Source organism: Drosophila guanche, unplaced genomic scaffold, assembly GCF_900245975.1.
Source record: "Drosophila guanche unplaced genomic scaffold, DGUA_6, whole genome shotgun sequence".
NCBI classification, from domain to species: domain Eukaryota; kingdom Metazoa; phylum Arthropoda; class Insecta; order Diptera; family Drosophilidae; genus Drosophila; species Drosophila guanche.
This window is the reverse complement of record NW_022995750.1, coordinates 2,955,128-2,975,199: the sequence shown is the minus strand read 5'-3', so window position 1 is coordinate 2,975,199 and position 20,072 is coordinate 2,955,128. Positions and strand designations below refer to the sequence as shown.

General features: G+C 43.3%; 7 protein-coding genes across 9 annotated transcripts; 3 read left to right on the top strand and 4 right to left on the bottom strand.

The window, feature by feature from the left end:
• Positions 1 to 535: 535 nt before the first annotated feature.
• LOC117586329 (arrestin domain-containing protein 3) lies at positions 536 to 3,180 on the top strand. 2 transcript variants are annotated; one of them, XM_034276322.1, is made up of 5 exons: positions 538 to 802; positions 1,531 to 1,880; positions 1,939 to 2,073; positions 2,395 to 2,497; positions 2,566 to 3,180. In XM_034276322.1, the coding sequence occupies exons 1-5, from the start codon at positions 691 to 693 to the stop codon at positions 2,838 to 2,840; spliced, it is 975 nt and encodes a 324-aa protein (XP_034132213.1). In that variant the 5' UTR covers positions 538 to 690; the 3' UTR covers positions 2,841 to 3,180. The 2 variants fall into 2 exon arrangements, with proteins under 2 accessions (XP_034132212.1, XP_034132213.1); XM_034276321.1 differs by having other exon boundaries at positions 536 to 802; positions 1,939 to 2,497.
• LOC117586330 (arrestin domain-containing protein 5) lies at positions 3,117 to 4,842 on the bottom strand. Its single transcript, XM_034276323.1, has 3 exons — positions 4,670 to 4,842; positions 3,482 to 4,459; positions 3,117 to 3,407 (listed from the first exon to the last, which is right to left on the bottom strand). Exons 1-3 carry the CDS (start codon positions 4,779 to 4,781, stop codon positions 3,253 to 3,255), a joined length of 1,245 nt encoding a protein of 414 aa, XP_034132214.1. The 5' UTR covers positions 4,782 to 4,842; the 3' UTR covers positions 3,117 to 3,252.
• Positions 4,843 to 5,189: 347 nt separating this feature from the next.
• Positions 5,190 to 7,161, bottom strand: LOC117586144 (arrestin domain-containing protein 3). Its single transcript, XM_034276037.1, has 4 exons — positions 7,023 to 7,161; positions 6,622 to 6,947; positions 5,917 to 6,562; positions 5,190 to 5,853 (listed from the first exon to the last, which is right to left on the bottom strand). The coding sequence occupies exons 1-4, from the start codon at positions 7,132 to 7,134 to the stop codon at positions 5,465 to 5,467; spliced, it is 1,473 nt and encodes a 490-aa protein (XP_034131928.1). The 5' UTR covers positions 7,135 to 7,161; the 3' UTR covers positions 5,190 to 5,464.
• Positions 7,162 to 8,095: 934 nt separating this feature from the next.
• LOC117586145 lies at positions 8,096 to 9,545 on the bottom strand. Its single transcript, XM_034276038.1, has 3 exons — positions 9,271 to 9,545; positions 8,371 to 9,141; positions 8,096 to 8,311 (listed from the first exon to the last, which is right to left on the bottom strand). Exons 1-3 carry the CDS (start codon positions 9,416 to 9,418, stop codon positions 8,127 to 8,129), a joined length of 1,104 nt encoding a protein of 367 aa, XP_034131929.1. The 5' UTR covers positions 9,419 to 9,545; the 3' UTR covers positions 8,096 to 8,126.
• Positions 9,546 to 9,804: 259 nt separating this feature from the next.
• On the bottom strand, positions 9,805 to 15,175 carry LOC117586143 (arrestin domain-containing protein 17). Of its 2 annotated transcripts, none has more exons than XM_034276036.1 (5): positions 14,235 to 15,175; positions 13,240 to 13,592; positions 12,311 to 13,175; positions 12,135 to 12,251; positions 9,805 to 10,901 (listed from the first exon to the last, which is right to left on the bottom strand). In XM_034276036.1, the coding sequence occupies exons 1-5, from the start codon at positions 14,347 to 14,349 to the stop codon at positions 10,750 to 10,752; spliced, it is 1,602 nt and encodes a 533-aa protein (XP_034131927.1). In that variant the 5' UTR covers positions 14,350 to 15,175; the 3' UTR covers positions 9,805 to 10,749. The 2 variants fall into 2 exon arrangements, with proteins under 2 accessions (XP_034131927.1, XP_034131926.1); XM_034276035.1 differs by having other exon boundaries at positions 12,072 to 12,251; positions 14,235 to 15,173.
• Positions 15,176 to 16,443: 1,268 nt separating this feature from the next.
• On the top strand, positions 16,444 to 17,524 carry LOC117586350 (pyridoxine-5'-phosphate oxidase). The gene is made up of 2 exons (XM_034276367.1): positions 16,444 to 16,654; positions 16,724 to 17,524. Exons 1-2 carry the CDS (start codon positions 16,621 to 16,623, stop codon positions 17,401 to 17,403), a joined length of 714 nt encoding a protein of 237 aa, XP_034132258.1. The 5' UTR covers positions 16,444 to 16,620; the 3' UTR covers positions 17,404 to 17,524.
• Positions 17,525 to 17,540: 16 nt separating this feature from the next.
• On the top strand, positions 17,541 to 18,538 carry LOC117586349 (pyridoxine/pyridoxamine 5'-phosphate oxidase). The gene is made up of 2 exons (XM_034276366.1): positions 17,541 to 18,272; positions 18,330 to 18,538. Exons 1-2 carry the CDS (start codon positions 17,565 to 17,567, stop codon positions 18,402 to 18,404), a joined length of 783 nt encoding a protein of 260 aa, XP_034132257.1. The 5' UTR covers positions 17,541 to 17,564; the 3' UTR covers positions 18,405 to 18,538.
• The last annotated feature ends 1,534 nt before the right edge of the window (positions 18,539 to 20,072 follow it).

Sequence of the window (20,072 nt, the reverse complement as noted above, 5' to 3'; positions counted from 1 at the left end):
ACCACGACTGCGATAAAATAATTCTTTCTTCAGAAGCAAAAATATTAAAGCTTATCGAAGCGTTGAAAAAATATTTGCATTATATCAAAATTATGGAACTTTAACGTTTGAATTATACGGAGAATATACAAGCTCCTAGGGCTTATAAAATCCATTGATATCATTTTTTTCTTTAATCTCAAATAAAGTTGTATAATTGAATTCCAGGGCAACCCTAGAAGAGCGAACACACAATTTTGCGCAGCTGTTTCTGATAGTTGAGCTTTTGACAGCTTAAAATATCATTTTTTTGTTGAGATATTTTGTTTTTTTATATCTTGACCTCGAAATTCGTAACAAAAACTAAAGAATATCAGTGTAAAAACAAAAAACAAACTACACAATGTGACGTTGCTTTGAAAAAGCACACGCCCCAAAGCTGCGTGACATCATCAGTAGCGGAAAGAGAGAGAGAGAGAAAGCTCCAGCACTCTCTCTCCTCTCTCAGAGATTCGTTCTGAATCCGCTCCAATATCTCTTTTTCATTTTTAATTTCATTTTCGTTTCGTTTGCGTCGGTTGTTTGGTCGGGTTTTTTGCGTGCATGCAGAATAAATATAATCCAAACATGTGCCTTTAAAATTTTAACAATTTGTAATTAGTTTGCGACACGCCATTAGAAAATTAAGTTTAGTTGAATTTAAAGGCCAAAATGCCATCAGTGTGCACATTCGACCTGGATCACCGTGATCCAATTTACTATAGCGGAGAGGTAATCAATGGACGCATTAATCTCCATACAGACTCCAACAAGTCGGTGAATGGTAAGACGATAACTATTATGAGTCAAGACAACAAACAAACCCTGATTTAATGGTGTTCTGCCTTATCGTTAAAGTGATAAGAATAGTTTCTATGAAGCTTGTGTGTAAAAAGCTATAAAAACCGGTTTAAAAGAATGTTAACAAGTGAAAACCCGTTACCAGATTACGATATGAATGATTACGTTTCTATGTCTATAGGGAATTCCTTATAGTTTTATGACTTTGTGAGCCTAGGGAGCACCCTATTACACATCAAAATACTTTCTATTTCCGAAAAAGCTTAGAATAAATGTATGTATGTACATACATATGTATGTATTTACAAAGATAATTATTATTCGAAATTGCTCAAGCAACAAGTTGAAATGTGTCATGGTACAGTGGGATTGATGAAAGCTCTAACCACTTATAATTGGTTCCTTGGCTTGAATGCAAAGTTTATTGACATTCATCCCACTGTTTGCATGTCGACGCACGAAACGAAACGAATCAAACAGAACGCCAGCCGGCGGAATAGGAAGCACAAAGAGGAACAGTCAATAAAAATTTGTGTACAGTGTTGCCTCGCGCAAGGGAAAACACCAAAGCAAGAACATTTGATTTTACTTGTTGCTCTTCATTTTGCGAAAACCAACTGGAAACATGCTTCAAATTAGTTTTAATCCCGTTATCGAATGTGCCCTGTGTATGTGTTGATTTAATTTGATTTACTTTTCTCTCTCTTACAGAGGTCTATATACTCTTTCGTGGCGAGGCAAAAGTGAGTTGGAACGAACACAAGACGAGGACCAGCAATGGCAAGACGCAACATTACACTGAGAATTATCGGGGCAAGCAAACGTATTTGAGAACCCGCACCCAAGTGTTCGGATCGGGGGATCTGCCTTCTGGCGACCACCAGTACACCTTCTGCATACCCCTGCCACTGGATTGCCCGACATCGTGCGATATGAAATACGGAAAGATCTTCTATGAGATCTCGTTAGTCATCGACAAGCAGTGGGGCTTCAATAAGGACTTTAAGCAGCCACTGACGGTGATTCAAACCTACAACCTAAATATTTCCCCAGATTTGTTGGTGAGAATATGCATTTAGAGATCTGATCAATCCACTAATGCATTCCTGCATTCTGTAGATACCCCTAGTTCGCGAGGATGTTAAGTATTTCTGCTGTTGGCCCTGCACATCAGGACCGGTTCTGTCCACCCTCACCATACCGTTTGGTGGCTATGCGCCCGGCCAGAAGATTCACTATAGCCTGGAGATAGACAACAAGTCGGGTGCCTATGATTTGGATGGCTTCGAGCTGCAGCTGAAACAAGTAAGCCTGTTCAAGGCCCAAACTCCGCATTACAAGACGCGCGATATCGACAAGAGACTCTATGGCTGCTGCAAAGGAGAGCGAGTGCTGCGTTTCTCCAAGCGCGTCATCAGTGGCACCTTGCTCATTCCGTCAGTGCCGCCCACCACTAGGACTGACTCCATCATAGCCATCAGCTACAGGGTACTCTTTTCAATCAAAATGGGCGACTGCCACATGGACTCTGAGTTCGATGTTCCCATTGTGATTGGCACCATACCACTAGCGCAGAGCGCTGAGGATCCCACACATGTGGCCGAATGGATACCGCATACGCCCGACACACCAGCGGGAGCGACTGGTGGGGATATGCCACCTAGCTATGAGAATTGCAGTAAGTTCCGATTGATTCCTTGTTTTTCTGATATTTTTGTAGCTAATTCTTTTTTTTTTTGTCCTCAGAGCCGCCCACCTTTGAAGAGGCCACAAACCTTGGCGACAGGTTCATCGACACGGACGTGGACGAGCAAAATCCTACGAATGACTTCATACCCCGCTATCCCATGTACACGAACTTTGCCCAGCCCACGGCACCGCCAGAATCGAACGAATCCCCGCTCTCCTCTGATGTACCTATTCTGTCCCTGCCCCATGGCGCGACTGCCCCACCTAATGCAGAGAGCTCGAATGGAGCCACAGAAAGTGGTACATCTTATGGTTGGACTGCCAATACATAGGAGCCTACCTCAGTCAGAATTTGTGATAAATAAGAATCTTGATTGTCGGGCGATCCATTTTAAGATATTTTTTTTAGCCTTTAATACGCCCTTAGGTATGCAAAAAAACGCTTTAAACGCTCTCAATTATAATGTTTATTTTGTTTTAGTTTAAATGATTTTATGTACTTATAAGAACATTTGTATGCACTATGATCAATGATAATTAAGACCAATTAAGACTCACAACACGTGTCAGGAAAAGATATACTCCCACAAAATGCTAAAAAAGCAACATTTCATATTGTTTAGGTATATTTTGGAATACGAACACTCTCAAATATAAGCACATATATTTGTACGAGTAATCACAATTTCAAATGAATTTCCTTATTGTTAAAATAAATTATATGTGAATAAGTACACTCCCCACTCAATGGGCTGCAACTTCTTCCTGGGCCTGGTTCTGGTCCAGTTCATAGTACAGATAGCGTGGCCTAAAGTCCAGATTCTCCCCGGACAGAGCATGCTTGTTGGTTTTGTTTAAATTGGTGGCCGTCATAAATTCCGCTTCGCGAAAATTGGAGGCTATAAAAAGGTAGTGTGAAGAGGGTGAACATTAACATGCCTTAAATCAATCAAAATCAAAATAGACAACATACCCAATGAGGTCATGGAAACGCTAAAGTCGGGAGCCAATTTCGTGGCTGTGCCCGGCGTGGGCGACTGTTCCGGGGCTGAGTCTACCAGGGGATCCATTGACCGGATGGCGTTCGGACAGGGTGGCGTCACATTGCCGATGGTAAGGGGAATTTGTGCCATGATGGAGCGCTTCTCCTGCTGCGTGCGCACCAGGACTTCTACCTCGTAGTTGATCTGCAGGCAGGCGCAGGCCGCCGAGGATAATGTGGCCGGCGTCTGTGGCACTTGGAGCATATGAAGATGTTGGAAATGCTCCAGTTCGCTGCGGGGCAGGCTGACCAGCTCGTGGCCGCTGCTCAGAAGGGTTTGCCTCTCTACTTTGATATCGCGGCGCTTTGGCTTGTTCCTCTGCAGGCCCACATAGGTGCTGACCATATTGAGCTTGTAGACGACCTCCTTGAGCGGCAGCTGCTGGGGATTGTGCAGCTTCACATGCACTGATATACCCGCCCCAGGGGAATATCCCTGGCGAGGGATCTGCAGATGCAGCTGCAGGGGTCTCTGCCAGAACTTCATCCGTGGCGTCTGCTCCAGGCACTGTACCTCGCCTCTTCTAGACTCCTTGCACAGTTCGCTCTCGGAGTACACCTGCAGCTGGCGAGTGTGAATCACATCTATGGGTCGATCCGCACTGCTGTGAATGAGCAGCTGCAAAGTGTATCGAATGTGTCCATGGGGCCCCTCGTAGCTGCTGGGGCAATTCTTGGGCAGCTTCACATGGAAACCATAGCTGTAGGTGCCGGCCTCCATGAGCTGTGGCTGGGCCGCCTCCGATCCCACAAAGTAATCGATTTTGGCAAAATAGTCCACACGATTCTCAAAAGCTAGAGGCTGCTTTTCCACCTGAACATTTTTCTGGTCGGACTTCTTGGGTTTTCCTGCCTTTTGGGCCTTCAGCCATTCAATGAGTGCAAATCCATTTGCCTCCAGGGAAACGGCTGCAAAATTAATACAACAAAACTAAGCACTTTGATAGACTCGGCGCTAAACAATGATAAGGTTATCAACCTTGATAATCAATATATAAAGCCACTTTCACTCTTTATCAGCCATGGAACTTGATCTTGATCCACGGTGACTCACAACGCACTTGACGGGTCTTATCATTGGAGGAGTACCCCCATGAGTCACCCAGAATGGGTTCTTACCTTTTATTAGGGCACGCTCCGTTAGGGTTAGGTATATGTGGCCATTAACTGTCTCCCCGGCTCGATAGACCCCACTGGGGCTATCCAATTGCATGTCACAGCGGTGGTTCATTCTGTCTGTCTATTGACTCTCTTGACTCGACGACTGTTCGGTGATGTCTGCCACTTGTCGACAATATGTTCGCCCATTAAATCAGCCGAACTATTCAGGTCTTATCGGTTATACTATACGAGGTGTGAATGCTACCAGAGATACCATGGTTATTATCGCCTCTATCTAATCACCAACGCGGAGTCTTGGACTCCACTGTCATTCCCTTATCGCTTTTGGCCAACAATTTATAATTTAATTAAAATGCATTACATCGAGTGTCAGGTGTAGCATACATACGGGGCGAGAGTCCCGCTTCCACTAACGATTCAAGGACGATCCAATTAACAAATTGATTTGTAGGTAAAGGTTTGCATATATATATATATCTATATATTTATTGTCCATTTGCTGAACGATTTAGTCTGTACTTAGGATAATTATTGTGGTAAATGTAATAAATCGAATATACTTGGATGTAAAAAAGCAATGAGTATACTATGCTAGAAAAATGTATGTTTTTGGCACTTTAATTAAGTTCGATTCGCTCTCTAATCCTAGTACGACTTACTCGGATACACCCTAAAAAATAGATTTATGGTTTAAGCCTTTTGGTTTGAACACTTATGTTACTTAGGATGTTAATACGTATATCGCTATGTACGATCTATTGATCCAATGATCATTTTAAGACACTTTTATTCCTAAAACAGATGCTCATCCTGAATGGCCTCTATCTGCCGTGGGCGTGGACGTGGCTGATGAACTTGTGCTGGCTCCACCTCCACCTCCACCTGCACTTCGTTTGCATGCTCAGCCTCTAGTTCTACTTGTTCGGACAGTGGACCACACAGGGAGCCAAAGGTGTCCAGACTGCGACCCGTTTGATCGGTGTTCAATGAGCCATACGACCGATACAGCTGCATGTCCAGACCGGAATCCTCCATGCCCTGTGCCGGGGCTGGACCTATGAAGGTGCTGAATCCTGGAAATTTGGGCAGATGGATTTGATGGAGGACCACATGCTGGCCACCATGACTTTCCAAGGTCTGTTGACTGCCTGCAAGAGTGGCAAAGCTGAAGGATGGTGGCACTGCATGGGAAATAGAGAGGAAAGTTAGATACGAAAACCACTCTTCGATTGCTTCATACTCACAGCAACTATCGTACGACGGCGGCTCATCATCATCTATTCCCTGATGTGGATCCGAAGCCGCCTCCGGGATCGTTTCCTCTTCCTCGGCCAGCACTGGCGGACGGGGTGACACTCGCTCTATCAGTCGCTGCCTCTCCGGGGTCGTTGTCCTCGCCGTCGGTTGTGTGGTGTGGACAGAGCTACGCAAGTGCTGCAGCGATGTGGTGCCCACAATAATGGGCACGGACAAATCCGTGTCGTAGTGAAAGCAGCCTGTCTTTAGCTTCACCTGCAGTGTGTAGTGCAGAAAGACAATGTAATTGGGATTCAGGGTGGAACGGGGCGTATCCATGGGCACACAGATGTTGGACTCATACTGCCGCTTGGACAGCCGCAGGGTGCGATCCGTGATCAGTTCCTTGGTCAGAGTTTTGGTAAAGAAGTTTCGCTTCACGGGTTTGCGAGAGAGAAAGACAAAGTGCTGCTTGATGGATACCTCCACGCCGATGATGTCGTAGTGCGGCGATTGATTGTCCACTTCCAGGCGGAAGGGCACCTCCTGCAAGGGCGTAAACCCAGAGGCAGGTAGTGCCAGGGTGGAGCAAATCGGACCCGAAACGCAGGGCCAATGACAAAGATATTTGACGTTCTCATCCTTGACGGGTAGCTGCAGACAAATGGAGTTTTAGATGTTACAGAAAACACTCCAGAGTTCAATGAACCCACCGCAAATTCTGTATTGAAGTTAAGGTCCAGTGTCTGCACCACTGTGATTGGCTTGCGAAAGACCTCATCGAATCCCCAGGGCTTGTCGATAGTCAGGGAGATGGTATAGGCAATGTAGCCATAGGGACCCTTGCAGCTGCTCGGACAGTCGGGTGGGATGCGCAGTGTCAGGACATAGACATGGACGCCAGCACGGAACAGGGTGTTGTCAAAGACATTGGTGCGGGAGTGTAAGTATTGCTGATGGCCCGAATAGTTGGCCGTTTCACTCTTCCCGCTCATTGTCCATTGAACCTTGGCCTCGCCCTCCAGTGTCACATGAACCGCTGGGAAGTTAATGTAGTTTATTGTAGAGCCTTTATGTGCCTTTTATATTCCTTTATGATATGTGTACGGCTCACCATTGACACGCTTCACCTTGTCCGTTCGTAGCAGAATGCGTCCGCTTATGTACTCGCCGCTGTTGTAGATGGGATTCAGGCGATCCAGCTGAAAAACACAGGTGGTGGGCATGGCTATGGCTGCGCTTCACAATTTTCACTTCCACTGCATTCGAAAGGAAATCAACAAAAGAAAAAGCCGCAGAGAGACGAACCCAACTTCCACACAGCCAGACGCGCACTGAACTCTCTCTCCGGCACGGACCTCTTTGTGTTGGCATACAGCATCCGCCACTGCCGCCACCACCATCGTCTTTCGGGCTTTCTCTTTTTCGGGGGTTTGGGGCAGGATTGGCGGACTGGTGGCGGAGACACAACGAATCAATAAGTTGGCGCCTTGCGTCTGTGCAGCCTGTGTCTACTGTCTGCTTCTGGTCTAATATTTCAACGCGAATCGCTCGGAAATGGCTCTTTCTCTGTCTCTGTCTCTCCTTTCGGTTTCCTTTGTTGAGCCACATGGCCCAAAACGCAACGGGGCGGATACTGGCGAGGTCAGGAGCCAATATCTGCCTACATGCGACGAGCATTACCATACATCAACTCTTGACCAAACACAAAAGCAATCAAAGTGCGTCACAACAAAGTACTTTACTGGGATGTTTGGGTGTTGGCTCTCAACCCGTTCGACCATTTTGTTGTCACATTATGTGGCACAATTAAGACCTCGCCATCTTTTTGGGTGGTTTGCTCCATTAATTTTGCATGCATAATTGTGATAATGAAGTGGAGAGGGGATTAAGGCGTGGGTTTGATGCTGGGAGAGGTGTAAAAGACAAGCAACGGATGAAAGATGAGATACGTGATTATCTCTAAGGGGAGTATGAGATGCTGGTTACTTTTATAGACTGTTAATGGAGTGACAATAAGATTCATTACGAAGTAGAGAATGAGATTCTGAGTTAAATGGGAAACTCCACAGTCGATTCCCCATTCTTTGGTTATTCCCTCACTTTGGCTCAATTTAAATTCCATTAATTTGCAAACGTTTATCACTATAAGCATGGAAATTCCGAGACATTCAACATTTAATAAAATTATTAGTGATATTGTCCAGTCAGGCACGTGCTAGGGCAGCAATCTTTTATAGCAATACCGCATCAACAATTGCACATACGAGCGTTTCTTGTGGCATTTCAGTAATTTAATCCGTTCACAGTGTTTGCCCATTGCCAGAGCGCCACTTTCATGGGAGTAGCAGCTGTGGGCCAGCAGCTGGTTAATTGGCTCAAACAATTCACTTTGACTCAAGGCTTAAATTAGACCAGGCTTAATGATATCATTACACAAGTGGTGTGGGGTGAATACTCACCCAAATTCACAAAACAAAGACGCGACGATTCAATGGTAGAAATGGCAGGTGGTGCTGAAGTTCCCACACTAATTGGCTGCCTTAGAGGTTTTTTTAGGTGGCTCTCAAGAGTCTCAATGTAATAGCTGATTTCTATGGACTGTGGCTGCCTTTCATCAGTCATAATTGGAGAGGTCAAAGGCAGACGAAGTTCGGCTTGAAGCTCAGAGCACTCTGATAGGCAACGTATCACTTGTTTTGTCTTTCTTTGAGGAGTGTGACTCTCATATTTGATACACTGGCACAAGCGTGTGATGGCAGCAGAGCCATCCTTTGATGTAACTTCATAGGCAACACTTTGACCTGGCACAAAGACACTTCTTGGTATGGAAAGTCTCAGTAGTGAATCCTGTTTCATTTTCGGTTTGAGATCTGTAAATGCAAGGCTTCTTCGAATGACCAAACGCTGCGTGAAGCACTTGAAATGTTTGCTTCTTCGTTCGATAATCACTTGGAGGGTATACTCGACAGAGCCATGACCCACTCGACAAGTGGCTGGCAGACTGTCGGGAAGTTCAAAGTCAAAGTTCCACAGTTGAGTTGTGCCCGGAAGTAGGCGTTGTACACCAGTCAACTTCTTTACTTGATTTATGTGAACTTTTCTGGCTTTGTAGTCCACTTTGGTTGGCTCCACGCAGCTCCTGGAGCTGTCATTATGTTCAATTTGTGGTGGTCCACCCAGGGACTCCAGCCAGTGCACATTGCTAATGCCACAGAGGGTGATGCTGATACCTGCGAAAGGTAGGCGATCAGTACGGACGATGGCCTCCAATTATCTGTTCTTATCTAATCACTCACGAAAGCAGCAAATCTCAACAGAAATAAAACAAACTAATTTGCCTAATGGCAGCTGCCACTTACCCTCCACGGGAACAGGCTTCTTGCCTTCCACTTTAATTGTGAGGGAGCCCGAAATTTGTTCGCCAGTGTAGTACACGGCAGCGGCACGCGATAAATGAAATACACAAATTATTGGCATTTTCCTGGTCAATCGCTTGGAAAATTTCATTTCATTAACAAACGAACTGTAAGTTATTTTTGCCACACGCGATTGAGAATGTTCGGAGAGAATATTGTGGCGAATCGAAGTGCGGCCGCGTCGACAGGCGGCTGACAAGTGACTGCGACAACTTGGGGCCTCTGATGGAGCTCTGAAAACACTATCCACATGTCACAATTGTACTTACGCGTACAACAGATTTTGTTGTTACTTTTTGTGATTTTGTGGGTCGACGTCTGTTTTGGCTGGACTGGAAATAAAGATAAATTACGTTTACGACTTGGCTTAGGGTTTGAGATATCTGTCTCTGGCGCTACAAATGAAATGATTGCCCCCCCCAAAAACACGAAGGAGAATCCAACGAACTCTAGGAATACAATTTTCTCTTGTTTAGGGTATAGTACATATACATATATGTATGTATGTGTGTTGCTTTATTGACTTTGGATTTAATCGAATTGAAGACAGATAAGACTTAGAAATATACTTATATGATTTCTGGTTAGGCAGGCTTTTGAAAATCAAGGGAAGTACAAAGTATATATTGTGTACGGAGTCACACAATCGAAATATAAAGGTAGAGCAAAAGACACTTCACTTTCTGTATACATATTTTATATTTTCTCAATAATGTGTATAATATTTATGTTTAGACACCCAAAAGGTTATGATGATGCTACAACTAAAAATTCTTCATGAGAAATTATAAATAAACGTTGAAGAATTTGGCTAAATTTTGTGTAAATTTCTCATATATATTTCTTTTGTTAATATTCGTTAAATTGAATATTTGGAAAATGTTAATTTCGTATATTATTTGTAGTTTTTTCTTCGGTTTTGGGTTCTGGTTTATCGATTAGCTTAGGCCTAGAAAGAGTGTTTTGTTCTATGATTTGACTACGTTTTTTCATTCATATATATTTGTGGCCAGTGCTCACTGTATATCAATATTTTTTGACATTTTTGACATCTTGTATTTAATTTGATAAAAGAAATGCATGAGAAACGCCATTCTTTATGTTGAGACAAGAAAGAAAAGGAAGACAAGAATCGAGGTGTAATGTGCAATTTAAGCATACTTTAAAGTCAAGGTTAGAAAGCATAGTTAGAATATATAGATTAAATAATTTAGGAAAATAAAAATCATATTCAAATTGGTTTATTCTAGATAGATTTTACTGCTGCAAAATATATTTATATACTATATTTCTTCTATTTGATTTTGATTCTATAAAAATGTTCGTTTTTCATCTCCGATCTCCAATCTGATCCGTTTTCTTTTATATTATTTTGATTACGAGTAAATATGTAATTGTTGTTTGGTGTTTCCTTTTGTTTATTCATTTCTTTTCATAGCTAAAGGATAGCTCTGCTCCCGCCGGTGTGCTGGTGTTCACCTCCTCATCCATCATTGCTGCTGTCGCCATCTCCGTTGCCGAATCCGGGTTCAGGGCGAGGCGCAGCTGAGCATTGGCCTCATCGTAAAGCGTCTCTGTATTAGGATCAGGATCATATATCAGAGTTCAGAAGCAGACGTTGAGGTGTCGTTGAGGGTGTGGTCGTGGTCGGTTAAGGACGGTACAAAAATTGTTGCATGTTGTGGGGAGCGGTAACAAGAGAACAAATTTACAAGTTAAGCACATTTTTGAAAAACCCTTGCAGTTGGCTTACATCTAATTATTAGAAAAATGCATAGTAAGAAAAGATGAAAGTTGAGTAAAAAGATATATAAATATATGTATGTTGCAATTCTTATATCATAAATCGGTTATTATATATTCAGCTTAAGGTTTTAACAATGCTCAAAGAAAGCATCGCTCTCACTATAATGATAGTTGTTTTTTTTTAAATATATATATATATATATATATTTGATATCAATTTAAATTCAAATTTAAATCTTTAAACTAAAATGTTTAATATTTAAGTATTTGTCATTGAAATATATGTAATGGAAATAATGGAAACATTTGAAGCAAATGCACAATAATTTGTTGTTAATTGAAGGGAATAAATACTTGGACAATTGTATATTTAAATGTAATTATAAATATGATAATACGTGCAATTTAATGTATTACAGAATTTCATTTGTAATAAGAAGACGAATAAATATTAAATATGATATTTGAGTAAGTAATATTCTGATAAGTAAAGAGATTACAATACAGGAAGATTTTGGACAGGACAGGACGGAAAAAGGGCTCGGAAGAAAGCACTCTGAAGGTCTACAAAAATATAGGAAGCAATAGCAAAGCAGACGGACAGATGAGGTTCTTGTAGAAAGAATAGATAAGAGCTAGACAAATCACCTCATAAATGTTTGTGAATATCAGACAAATATAGACAGTTGGAAAGATGTTCAAGCAGACAAGGATAACTGACTGTCAAAAGACCATTTCAGATGGACATTCTCTTTCTCAATACTTTAACAGAATACAAAAGATTAACGAACAATTTTCTAACTACTTTTGAGAAGTGGAATAAAATAAGAATTTGCTGTAGAAAATGCCACTCAGCCATTCATTCAATTGTTTTCGTTTTCTTTTTTTTTTTCTTTTGCTTTGGTTCTTTTTGCAGTTTTTTGTAAACAATTTGGTTTTTGGTTTTTGTTTTTTGGAGGGGATGTTTTATGTGTCGGATTCATTGGAATCATCACTACCGGGCGGTATGGTCGGTGTCTCATATTCGTAATAGACCGGATAACGCGGCTTAAAGGGCTCACTTGTGGTAACATCAGCCTGAGCGGACATAATGCTGCTCATGCTAACGTTTGTTAAGAACTCAGTATCATCGCTGAATTTCTCACTCAGAGCCATGGCATCTTCATACGAGGGAGGCACTAAAACAAAGATATTTCCCATTAAAAATTGAATATCTATGCAGGTTTAAGGAACTTACTCATTGGTATATAATCGGGAGGATTATCGCTATCGCTGGTCACCAATATCGCAGGCAGCATGGAGGCCATTTGAGGCCTAAGGGCGGCAGTTGTTGGCGTTGATGACGGCGTGGAGCTCGTGGGCGTTGGACTGACATTTACTATCATATTCATATTGCTATTGGTCGGCAGTAGTCCACCCACTAGACGTCCATGATTGTTGTTAATATTCGTAATGCTACTCAAATGTTGTCTCTGCTGTGCGGTTGGCGTCCTCTGATTCTGATCCCGATCCCGATCCCTATCACGATCGCGATCCCTATCCCGATCTCTGTGTCGCGGCCTTTGTTGTTGCGTTGACATTTGTAAATTTTGACTAACTACTTGGTGCTGTTGCTGCTGTCGATTGAAGCGCAGCAGGGCCTCCGGTCCATCCATGATCGGTATGCTGCCAATGGTCAGGGGAATCTTTAGCTTCAGCTTCCAGTGGAACTCCGTTGGATTGACAATGATCTTAATCGAATAGTTAACACTAATGGGGCATGTGGGCTTCACCGATGTTGGCGGTATTGACGGCAGATCCAAGAATCCCCTGTACACCTTCCTCGACCAGCGCAGGACATTCCCGAACTGCTTTCGTGCTATCAGATGCTTGTCGTAGCGATACTCGTGATGTGGATCGTGCGACTCATAGCTGACTTCCTGTTTCAGCTTCACCTCACATTCGGTGATGTCGATGGAGGACTCGTTGTTGATGTACAGCACAAAGTGGATCTTCTGGCCGGGGGCATAGCCGCAGTAGGGTGTTGAGAACTTCACAGTCAGCGGTCCCGTGGGGCAGCAAAAGCTCCAGAAACGCTTACGATCGAGTATCTCCAAGGGCACCTAAAGCACAGAAACAGATACAATAAGAAATATACAATAATTATCCCACAGAGACTACACTCACTCTGTATATAGCATCGGCATTCAGGTCTAGTGGTTGTATCACGGTAAATGGCAGCTTGAAGACCTTTGGATATCGGCCGGCCCGCTCGATCGTCGTTATGATCTCGTAGTGTATCTGTCCATACTTGCCATCGAACGATGTGGGCAGATTGTCGGGCAGGATGACATGGAATGTGTACGAGTATTCGCCGGCGGGCCAGTCGATAAACGAGTTGCTCGCGCACGATCCCAGCACATACGATCTCGATGACAGATACGATCGATAGGCACGGCACATGGCGCGCTCGCTATCGCGCGGATATCCCTTTTTTATCCAGCGTATCTTGGCATAACCGCTGACAGTGACGTGGATGCCTTGAAAGAGAAAAATACGTAGCGACAGAGAGAAAACCAGGTCAAAAACAGTGCCCAAAAACTATGACTAAGGTTGCTCCCAAATTAAATTGCAATCCGGCAAACAACATCATCATCATTATCATCGTCATCGTCATGAGTAGTCATCGCCGTAGACACTCCAGCCACGCCTTTAACGAGTTCATGGATAAATAAAAATGGCGGCCTGCCAAAATGAAAACTCACAGCACATAAACGAACCGAAAAGTACCACAAGCTCTGACTAAGCAGTGGGATGGGGTGTCATAGCCATAGCCGTAGCCCGTAGCCCGTAGCCCGAAACCGTAAACCCTCTCTCTTGTTCCGGCAGGAGCCACGATTAATTGCATGGCACATACAAAATGGCGTTGGTGGGGCTCCCCAGATACATTTTAATAATAGCATTAGTTCGTGTCCTTCGTGCATTTAAATGCAACTAAAATGTTAAGTGCTTTTCCGCATCACTCATACACCGCCCCGTGAGTCATGAAAGTTATGAAATTATAAAGAATTTAAAATTAAATTAATTTCAATTCAAGAATTAATATTGAAGGAATTTATGGATGCACATCAAGACAAGGGAAACCCCTAACCGAATCATCATTCCCTTTTTGTACTGCTCACCTTTGATCCGCTTGGTGGCATCGACGCTGAGATCAACAACGCCAGATAGCTCCTGTCCGGCATAGTAGACACCTTGTGGATTATTATCAAATGATATAAGGCACTCAATTGGCATATATTGCTATATAGTTATCGTGTGTGTGGGTGGTGTGGGTTGTGTGGGGTCTGTGTCAGTTCCCTACCCCTCTATTTTGTGTGTTTGTGTTTTTTGTACTGTGCAAAAATCAAGCCACAGTCGTAGAAAATATCACTTTTGTTGTTGTTGTTGGATTTTGGTTAGAGAATATAAATTGAAATGTTTAGAAATACGAAGTTCATTTGCTATTTGATATCAAGCCATTTGCATTTCGCTTTTGTTGTCGCCTTTGTTGTTGCTGTTGTTGCACTCGCACTGCATCTGCAGTTTCTCTTGCCCCTGCGGCATACACACATGCAGCTCCAGCCACAGAAACTACCAACCCGACCAACCGACCGACACCGACCTCCAAAATGTGGCTAAAGGGAAAGCCAAAAAAAATTTCCTCTGCTTTCTCACTGACTTTTGCTGCCTTGCGTGGCCCCCTTGCACCGCTTTAACCTACTTTGCCCCTGCCTGTGGGTCCTAGAACTTTTCACAGCCACACGAAAACACTTAACACTGCACTGATTTCTTCTTAGCGGCGATATCTATAAATATCCTTGTTAATTTTAACTTTTTTTCTCGGAATTATAATGCTCCTTGCCCCGCTCTTCCTGTCGTCTGGCCTTTCTCTATAATTTCTCGCTTGCGCTCCGCACTCGTTTCGCACACGGCACACGTCCAGCAGCCGTTCGTGTTGAATTTACTCTATCCGTATGGCATCATCGTCGCAGGACTCCAAGCCCCCGATAGTGGCAACAACCCCTGCAAAAAAGACGCAGAGAGAAAGAAATTTCAACAGAAAGAGTACAAAATATAGAGAGAATCACTCTCTCGCACGTGTTGTTTGTTTTTGTACAGATTTTTTGACATTTCTTTTGGACCTTTTTCGTGGCTTTCTTTATTTTAAAATAACTACACTTTAAGCTTGTAAAATAAAATGTTATACACTACTTTCAATCAAATAGGGGTTCGAATAACTGAAACATCAATTTGCAAGCAATCATTCATTTTTAGATTTACTTTATTCCAAAGCTTTTCCCGTATTTATAATTTAATCAGAATCAGTTTCCCACAAAAATTAAAATTTGACATCCATTTTACACAATTTAAGCTTCAGTGGCGCCTGTAGATAATCTCTCACATTGTACTTTTTGTGAACTAAAAAATTGTATCTTTTTCAAGTGGCAACTCTGCTCAGCAATCAGCTGTGCATGGCACTTTCAAGCAGGGTGACTTTTCGGGATATTTTAACCACGGAAATGACTGTAATCGGTATTGCATATTTAATGATTTTCATCCGTCTATTAAAATTAATTTTATAGGTACATTTAAGAATATAGGATATCAAAAGTTCCATACGCATGTATTTCAAATGACTTTCCTTTTCCTCACTTATTTAATATTCCATTACTCTTACGTTTCTTTAACTTTTGCAGAATATATATCCTCAAATTGAGGAATTGTTGGAAATGTCAGTCTCCAATCAATGCAAAAACAAGTCAATCTGTGGGTAGATCCATCTCAACGATATTGTCTAGATTATATGTGGATACCGAGAATGTATCTAGATAGATATATGTACATATACTTACATAGACAAAATATAAACCAAATTAAAACATGTAACTTCAAGAAAAAGTTATTATTATTGTTTAAGAGCAGTTCTGACAACATAATTTAAATATAAATAAATAAAAATATGGTAAACAAAGGCACATAACAAATTATAGTACTGGTTGCAAGCAACACGTTTTCAACTTCTGGTTGTCCCACTCAAGTAACGTTTTATGATATTCTTATTGGTTGACTTTTTTTAATTTTGAACTTAGTTTGGAAACATTAAAATGGAAAGAAGTCATAAAAACTAGCCAATCTTGTGGAGAATTTATTGGTTAATCGGATAAAATTATAGTTTCAACGCTGAAAAGCCTAACGAGCTAGTAATATTAATTAAAACATCAAAATCAAAGAAAATTATTAAAAATGTATGTTATATTTACGGTATATTTTGAAATTGAGAATACATTATTTGGTATATTTTTGAGGGTCGTGCGGTTTGTCTTATCGATAAATCGGTGACAGCTTTTAAGCTAAAGCAATCTAAATGTTGCATTAAATAATCACTTAAGATAACGTTTTAGTAACCATTTATCGTGAGATCTCACCTTCTAACAAGTACGTGACCCTGTGGTCGTAAGCGCTAAAACTAACTAAACCCCCATAACTCCATAAAAAACAGTGCGACTGCTGCAGACAGTGCGAAAGATGAGCCAGGGACTGACAGAAGTGCAGCTTTCAGGTGAGTTTTCTACGGATTTAAGGTCAGAACTGAGAATAATCATACATACTATGGATTCCCCAACCACAGCTTTGCGTCTAAAGTACCGCGAGCGCAAGGATGCCTTTCTGGAGGAGAATATCCAGATAAAGAATCCCTTTTGCGTGTTTCGCGATTGGTTGCAGGTGGCTCTTAAGACGCCGGAGATCCTAGAGCCCAATGCCGCAGCCCTGGCCACTGTAAATCCCGAGGGAAAGCCCTCCAATCGCTTCGTTCTGGTCAAGGAGGCCACGGCCGAGGGATTCACATTTTTCACCAACTACGGGAGTCGCAAGGCCGACGACATTTTGACCAATCCAAATGTGGCCATTTCCTTCTACTGGCTGCCTCTCCGACGCAGTGTTCGCATTGAGGGAGTGGCAGAGAAGATCTCCAAGGAGGATTCCCTCAAGTACTTTCATGAGCGGCCAAGGGCCAGCCAAATCGGAGCCGCTGCCAGCCCACAGAGTCAGCGCATTCCCTCCAGAGGCTATCTGGATGAAAAGGAAGCAGATATCAAAGCCAAACTAGGCCCAGATGCAGAGGTACCCCTGCCCAATTGGGGCGGATATCTGGTGCGTCCCAATCTCATAGAGTTCTGGCAGGGACAGACGGATCGTCTGCACGATCGCATTCGTTTCAGACGCGGCGATGGAGTGGAGGCGGAGGTCGACGGCAAGCTGGTGCATGGCGGAGAGGATGGTTGGATCTACGAGAGATTGGCTCCTTAAAAAGTGAAAACACTATATAATTAAGATTCAAAAGCATTTGCAATGTCTTCCAAAGCGCTTAGAGGTAGAAAGATTGAATTGTTATTAGAAATATAAAGTTAGAAATCAACATGTCATTTCGATTCACATCATTTAGAAAACTCATCATTAAAATTCCAATAATGACCTCAGTTGTGTTACCAAAATTGTGGGAGTCGCTGTCCTCGGGCCCATTGCTGTGCAGCCTGCGGCAGGGCAGTCTATCGTCGGGTCTTCGAAGGGCCAGCACGCTGCCACGCGAGGAGCGCAAGACCATCGAGGAGCCCTACCGGATATTCCTGCAGTGGCTGGCGGCTGTTCAGCATCAGGTGCCACAGCTGCGACCCCGACTGGCGTGCATGGCCACCGTGGACAAGGCCGGCGAACCGGTGACGCGGCTGACCAAAATCGATGCTGTGAACTCCAGTGGGATCACCTTCTACACTAACTTGGGGAGTCGACAGGCGGGCGAGATAAGCAGCAATCCGCACGTGTCGCTGCACTTCAACTGGGCACCGCTTATGCGCAGCGTTCGCATTTCTGGCACCGCCCGGCAGCTAAGCGCTGAGCAGGCGTTGCACCAGTTTCACAGGTATCCGCGCCACGTCCAACTCTGCCTTGCCTATGGCCCACAGGCGTCGCAGGCACCGACCTCCCGCATATCAGGCGCCTTGCAGTGGCTGGCCGAGCGAATGGGCTCGCTGTTTGGACAGCAGCATTTGGATATACCCATGCCTGCCAATTGGGGCGGCTTTCTGCTCACGCCATGTCTCTACGAGTTTGGCATGGACAAAGGCGGGCCAAACGGAAGGACATGCATGAGGTTCAGGCGCTGCCTGACGATGCCAAGGGTAGGTGTGCTTTCATTCTCAATTTAAGCTCCAAAGTTATTCCAATATCTCTTTTAGGGCGCTAGAGATAAGAACATAAATGGGGAAAGACATGACTGGGTCTATGACTCTTGCGTGGAGCACGATAGCTGAGGCTGAGGTCAATTCTTTTCAATATTAATATTTGGCATTCATACATTCATTGCGGCATGCATCATTCGTCATCTGTTGGCATGCAATCTACTAAAAACTTTCTATGAACTCCATTAAATAAACTTTTGATGGGAGTTTGAGTATTTTACTAATGGATATTCCTTAAATCTCTTAAATGAAAAAACTTTTTGAAGGGTGAAATGCATCCAATTATCGCCACTAAATTATTTGGAGCCCCCTCCCCCGTTGCTAATGAAAACTTTCGTTCATTCAATTACATGAAAATAATGCCCCAAAAGGTCAGAGAGCTCTGTTCTGAAAGTGAATGCATTTAATGGCCTGTCAATCCGGAAATTGAATTAATAGTTTAACGGAGGGAGCTTATGGCAATTCCGGATTGTTGCCAGATTCAATTTTGAGATTAATATAAGCATGAAGTCCGTTCGCTGGTGACTCAATCGCATTTAAAATGCATTAAGAACTCAGCTGGCAGTTTTCCTAATTGGCGGAAACGGAAAATAAGGCAAATATGGTTGCTTCATCTATTTGTTGTGTGTGTGTGGGTGTGTGTTTGTGTGCATGGGAGCCACGTGAAAATGTAATAAAATAAATAGGGAACTGCAGTCAAGCGTAAAGAGTAATGCCCGCCGGGATGTGTGGGCTGGTTGCCGGGAAACACACACAGGACAGGTGAGAAGGGGGCGTCAGCGACAGCAGACAACAAATAGTGAAAGCCAAAGCGCAAGGCCGGAAAAGCACACACCCCTTTGGCGTTTGAACCACCCATCCACCCCACTGGGGTTGCCACTCAACAAATTTGCTTTTGCACTCTTTTGTAATTGTGGCCCATCGCACTGTCGGGACTTTGCTTCTGTTCCGCCGACATTTGTGCCTCTCCATTTTCATTTTTCGGCTTTCCTGTTTACTTTGTCCTCGTCTGCGCTTTGGTCCTAGCTTTCGCTCTCCAGCGTTTTGTTTTGCTCGGCCTATTTGCGTGGGTGTGTACGCTCTCTTTCCTCGTTTACCTCTCTATTCTTGGGTAAGAGCCTCTCTCACACGAATGTGGGCAACAAAGTGAAGAGCACAAAAACTTGTTGGCCAGGATAATGAATTTTGCCTTTGCTGTTTTATGCAGCAGAGTTGCCAGCGTTTCTGAAGTGAGAGATAAGTAAAAAGAGAACATCAGAAATGTATAAAAGGGGTGAACTTTTTGGCTTCATAAAGAGCATAAAACAACTAAATGCAATGCAAAAAAAATTAGCTATAAAACTAAAATTTAAAACTAAACTAGACTCAAGTTACTTTAAGACCCTGTCAACCCTAGTTAGCCAACAAGGAGAAACAGAGTGTGCCGTTTGGTTAGCGTTTGGGGCCAAGCTCTGTGCCACACTCGGCGGCAGCTGACAGTGAGGGTTGCGGTCTCGTACAGTACGCCGCGCGGCTCCGACTCATCCAGTCCAGAGCAGAGCAGAGCAGAACACAGGCTTCACGCAACACACCAAAGAAAAGCGGATGGAGAAAGGGAAAACCAAACCAGAAAATAAAAATAGAAAAAAAGAAGAGAAAGGAACAATAGCGTCAGGCCTCAGGCGTCGGTGCTAGAGAGTAGAATATTTTTTATAAACCGGAGTTGGGGGAGGGGAATAATTAAGGGAAAATTTCAATTAT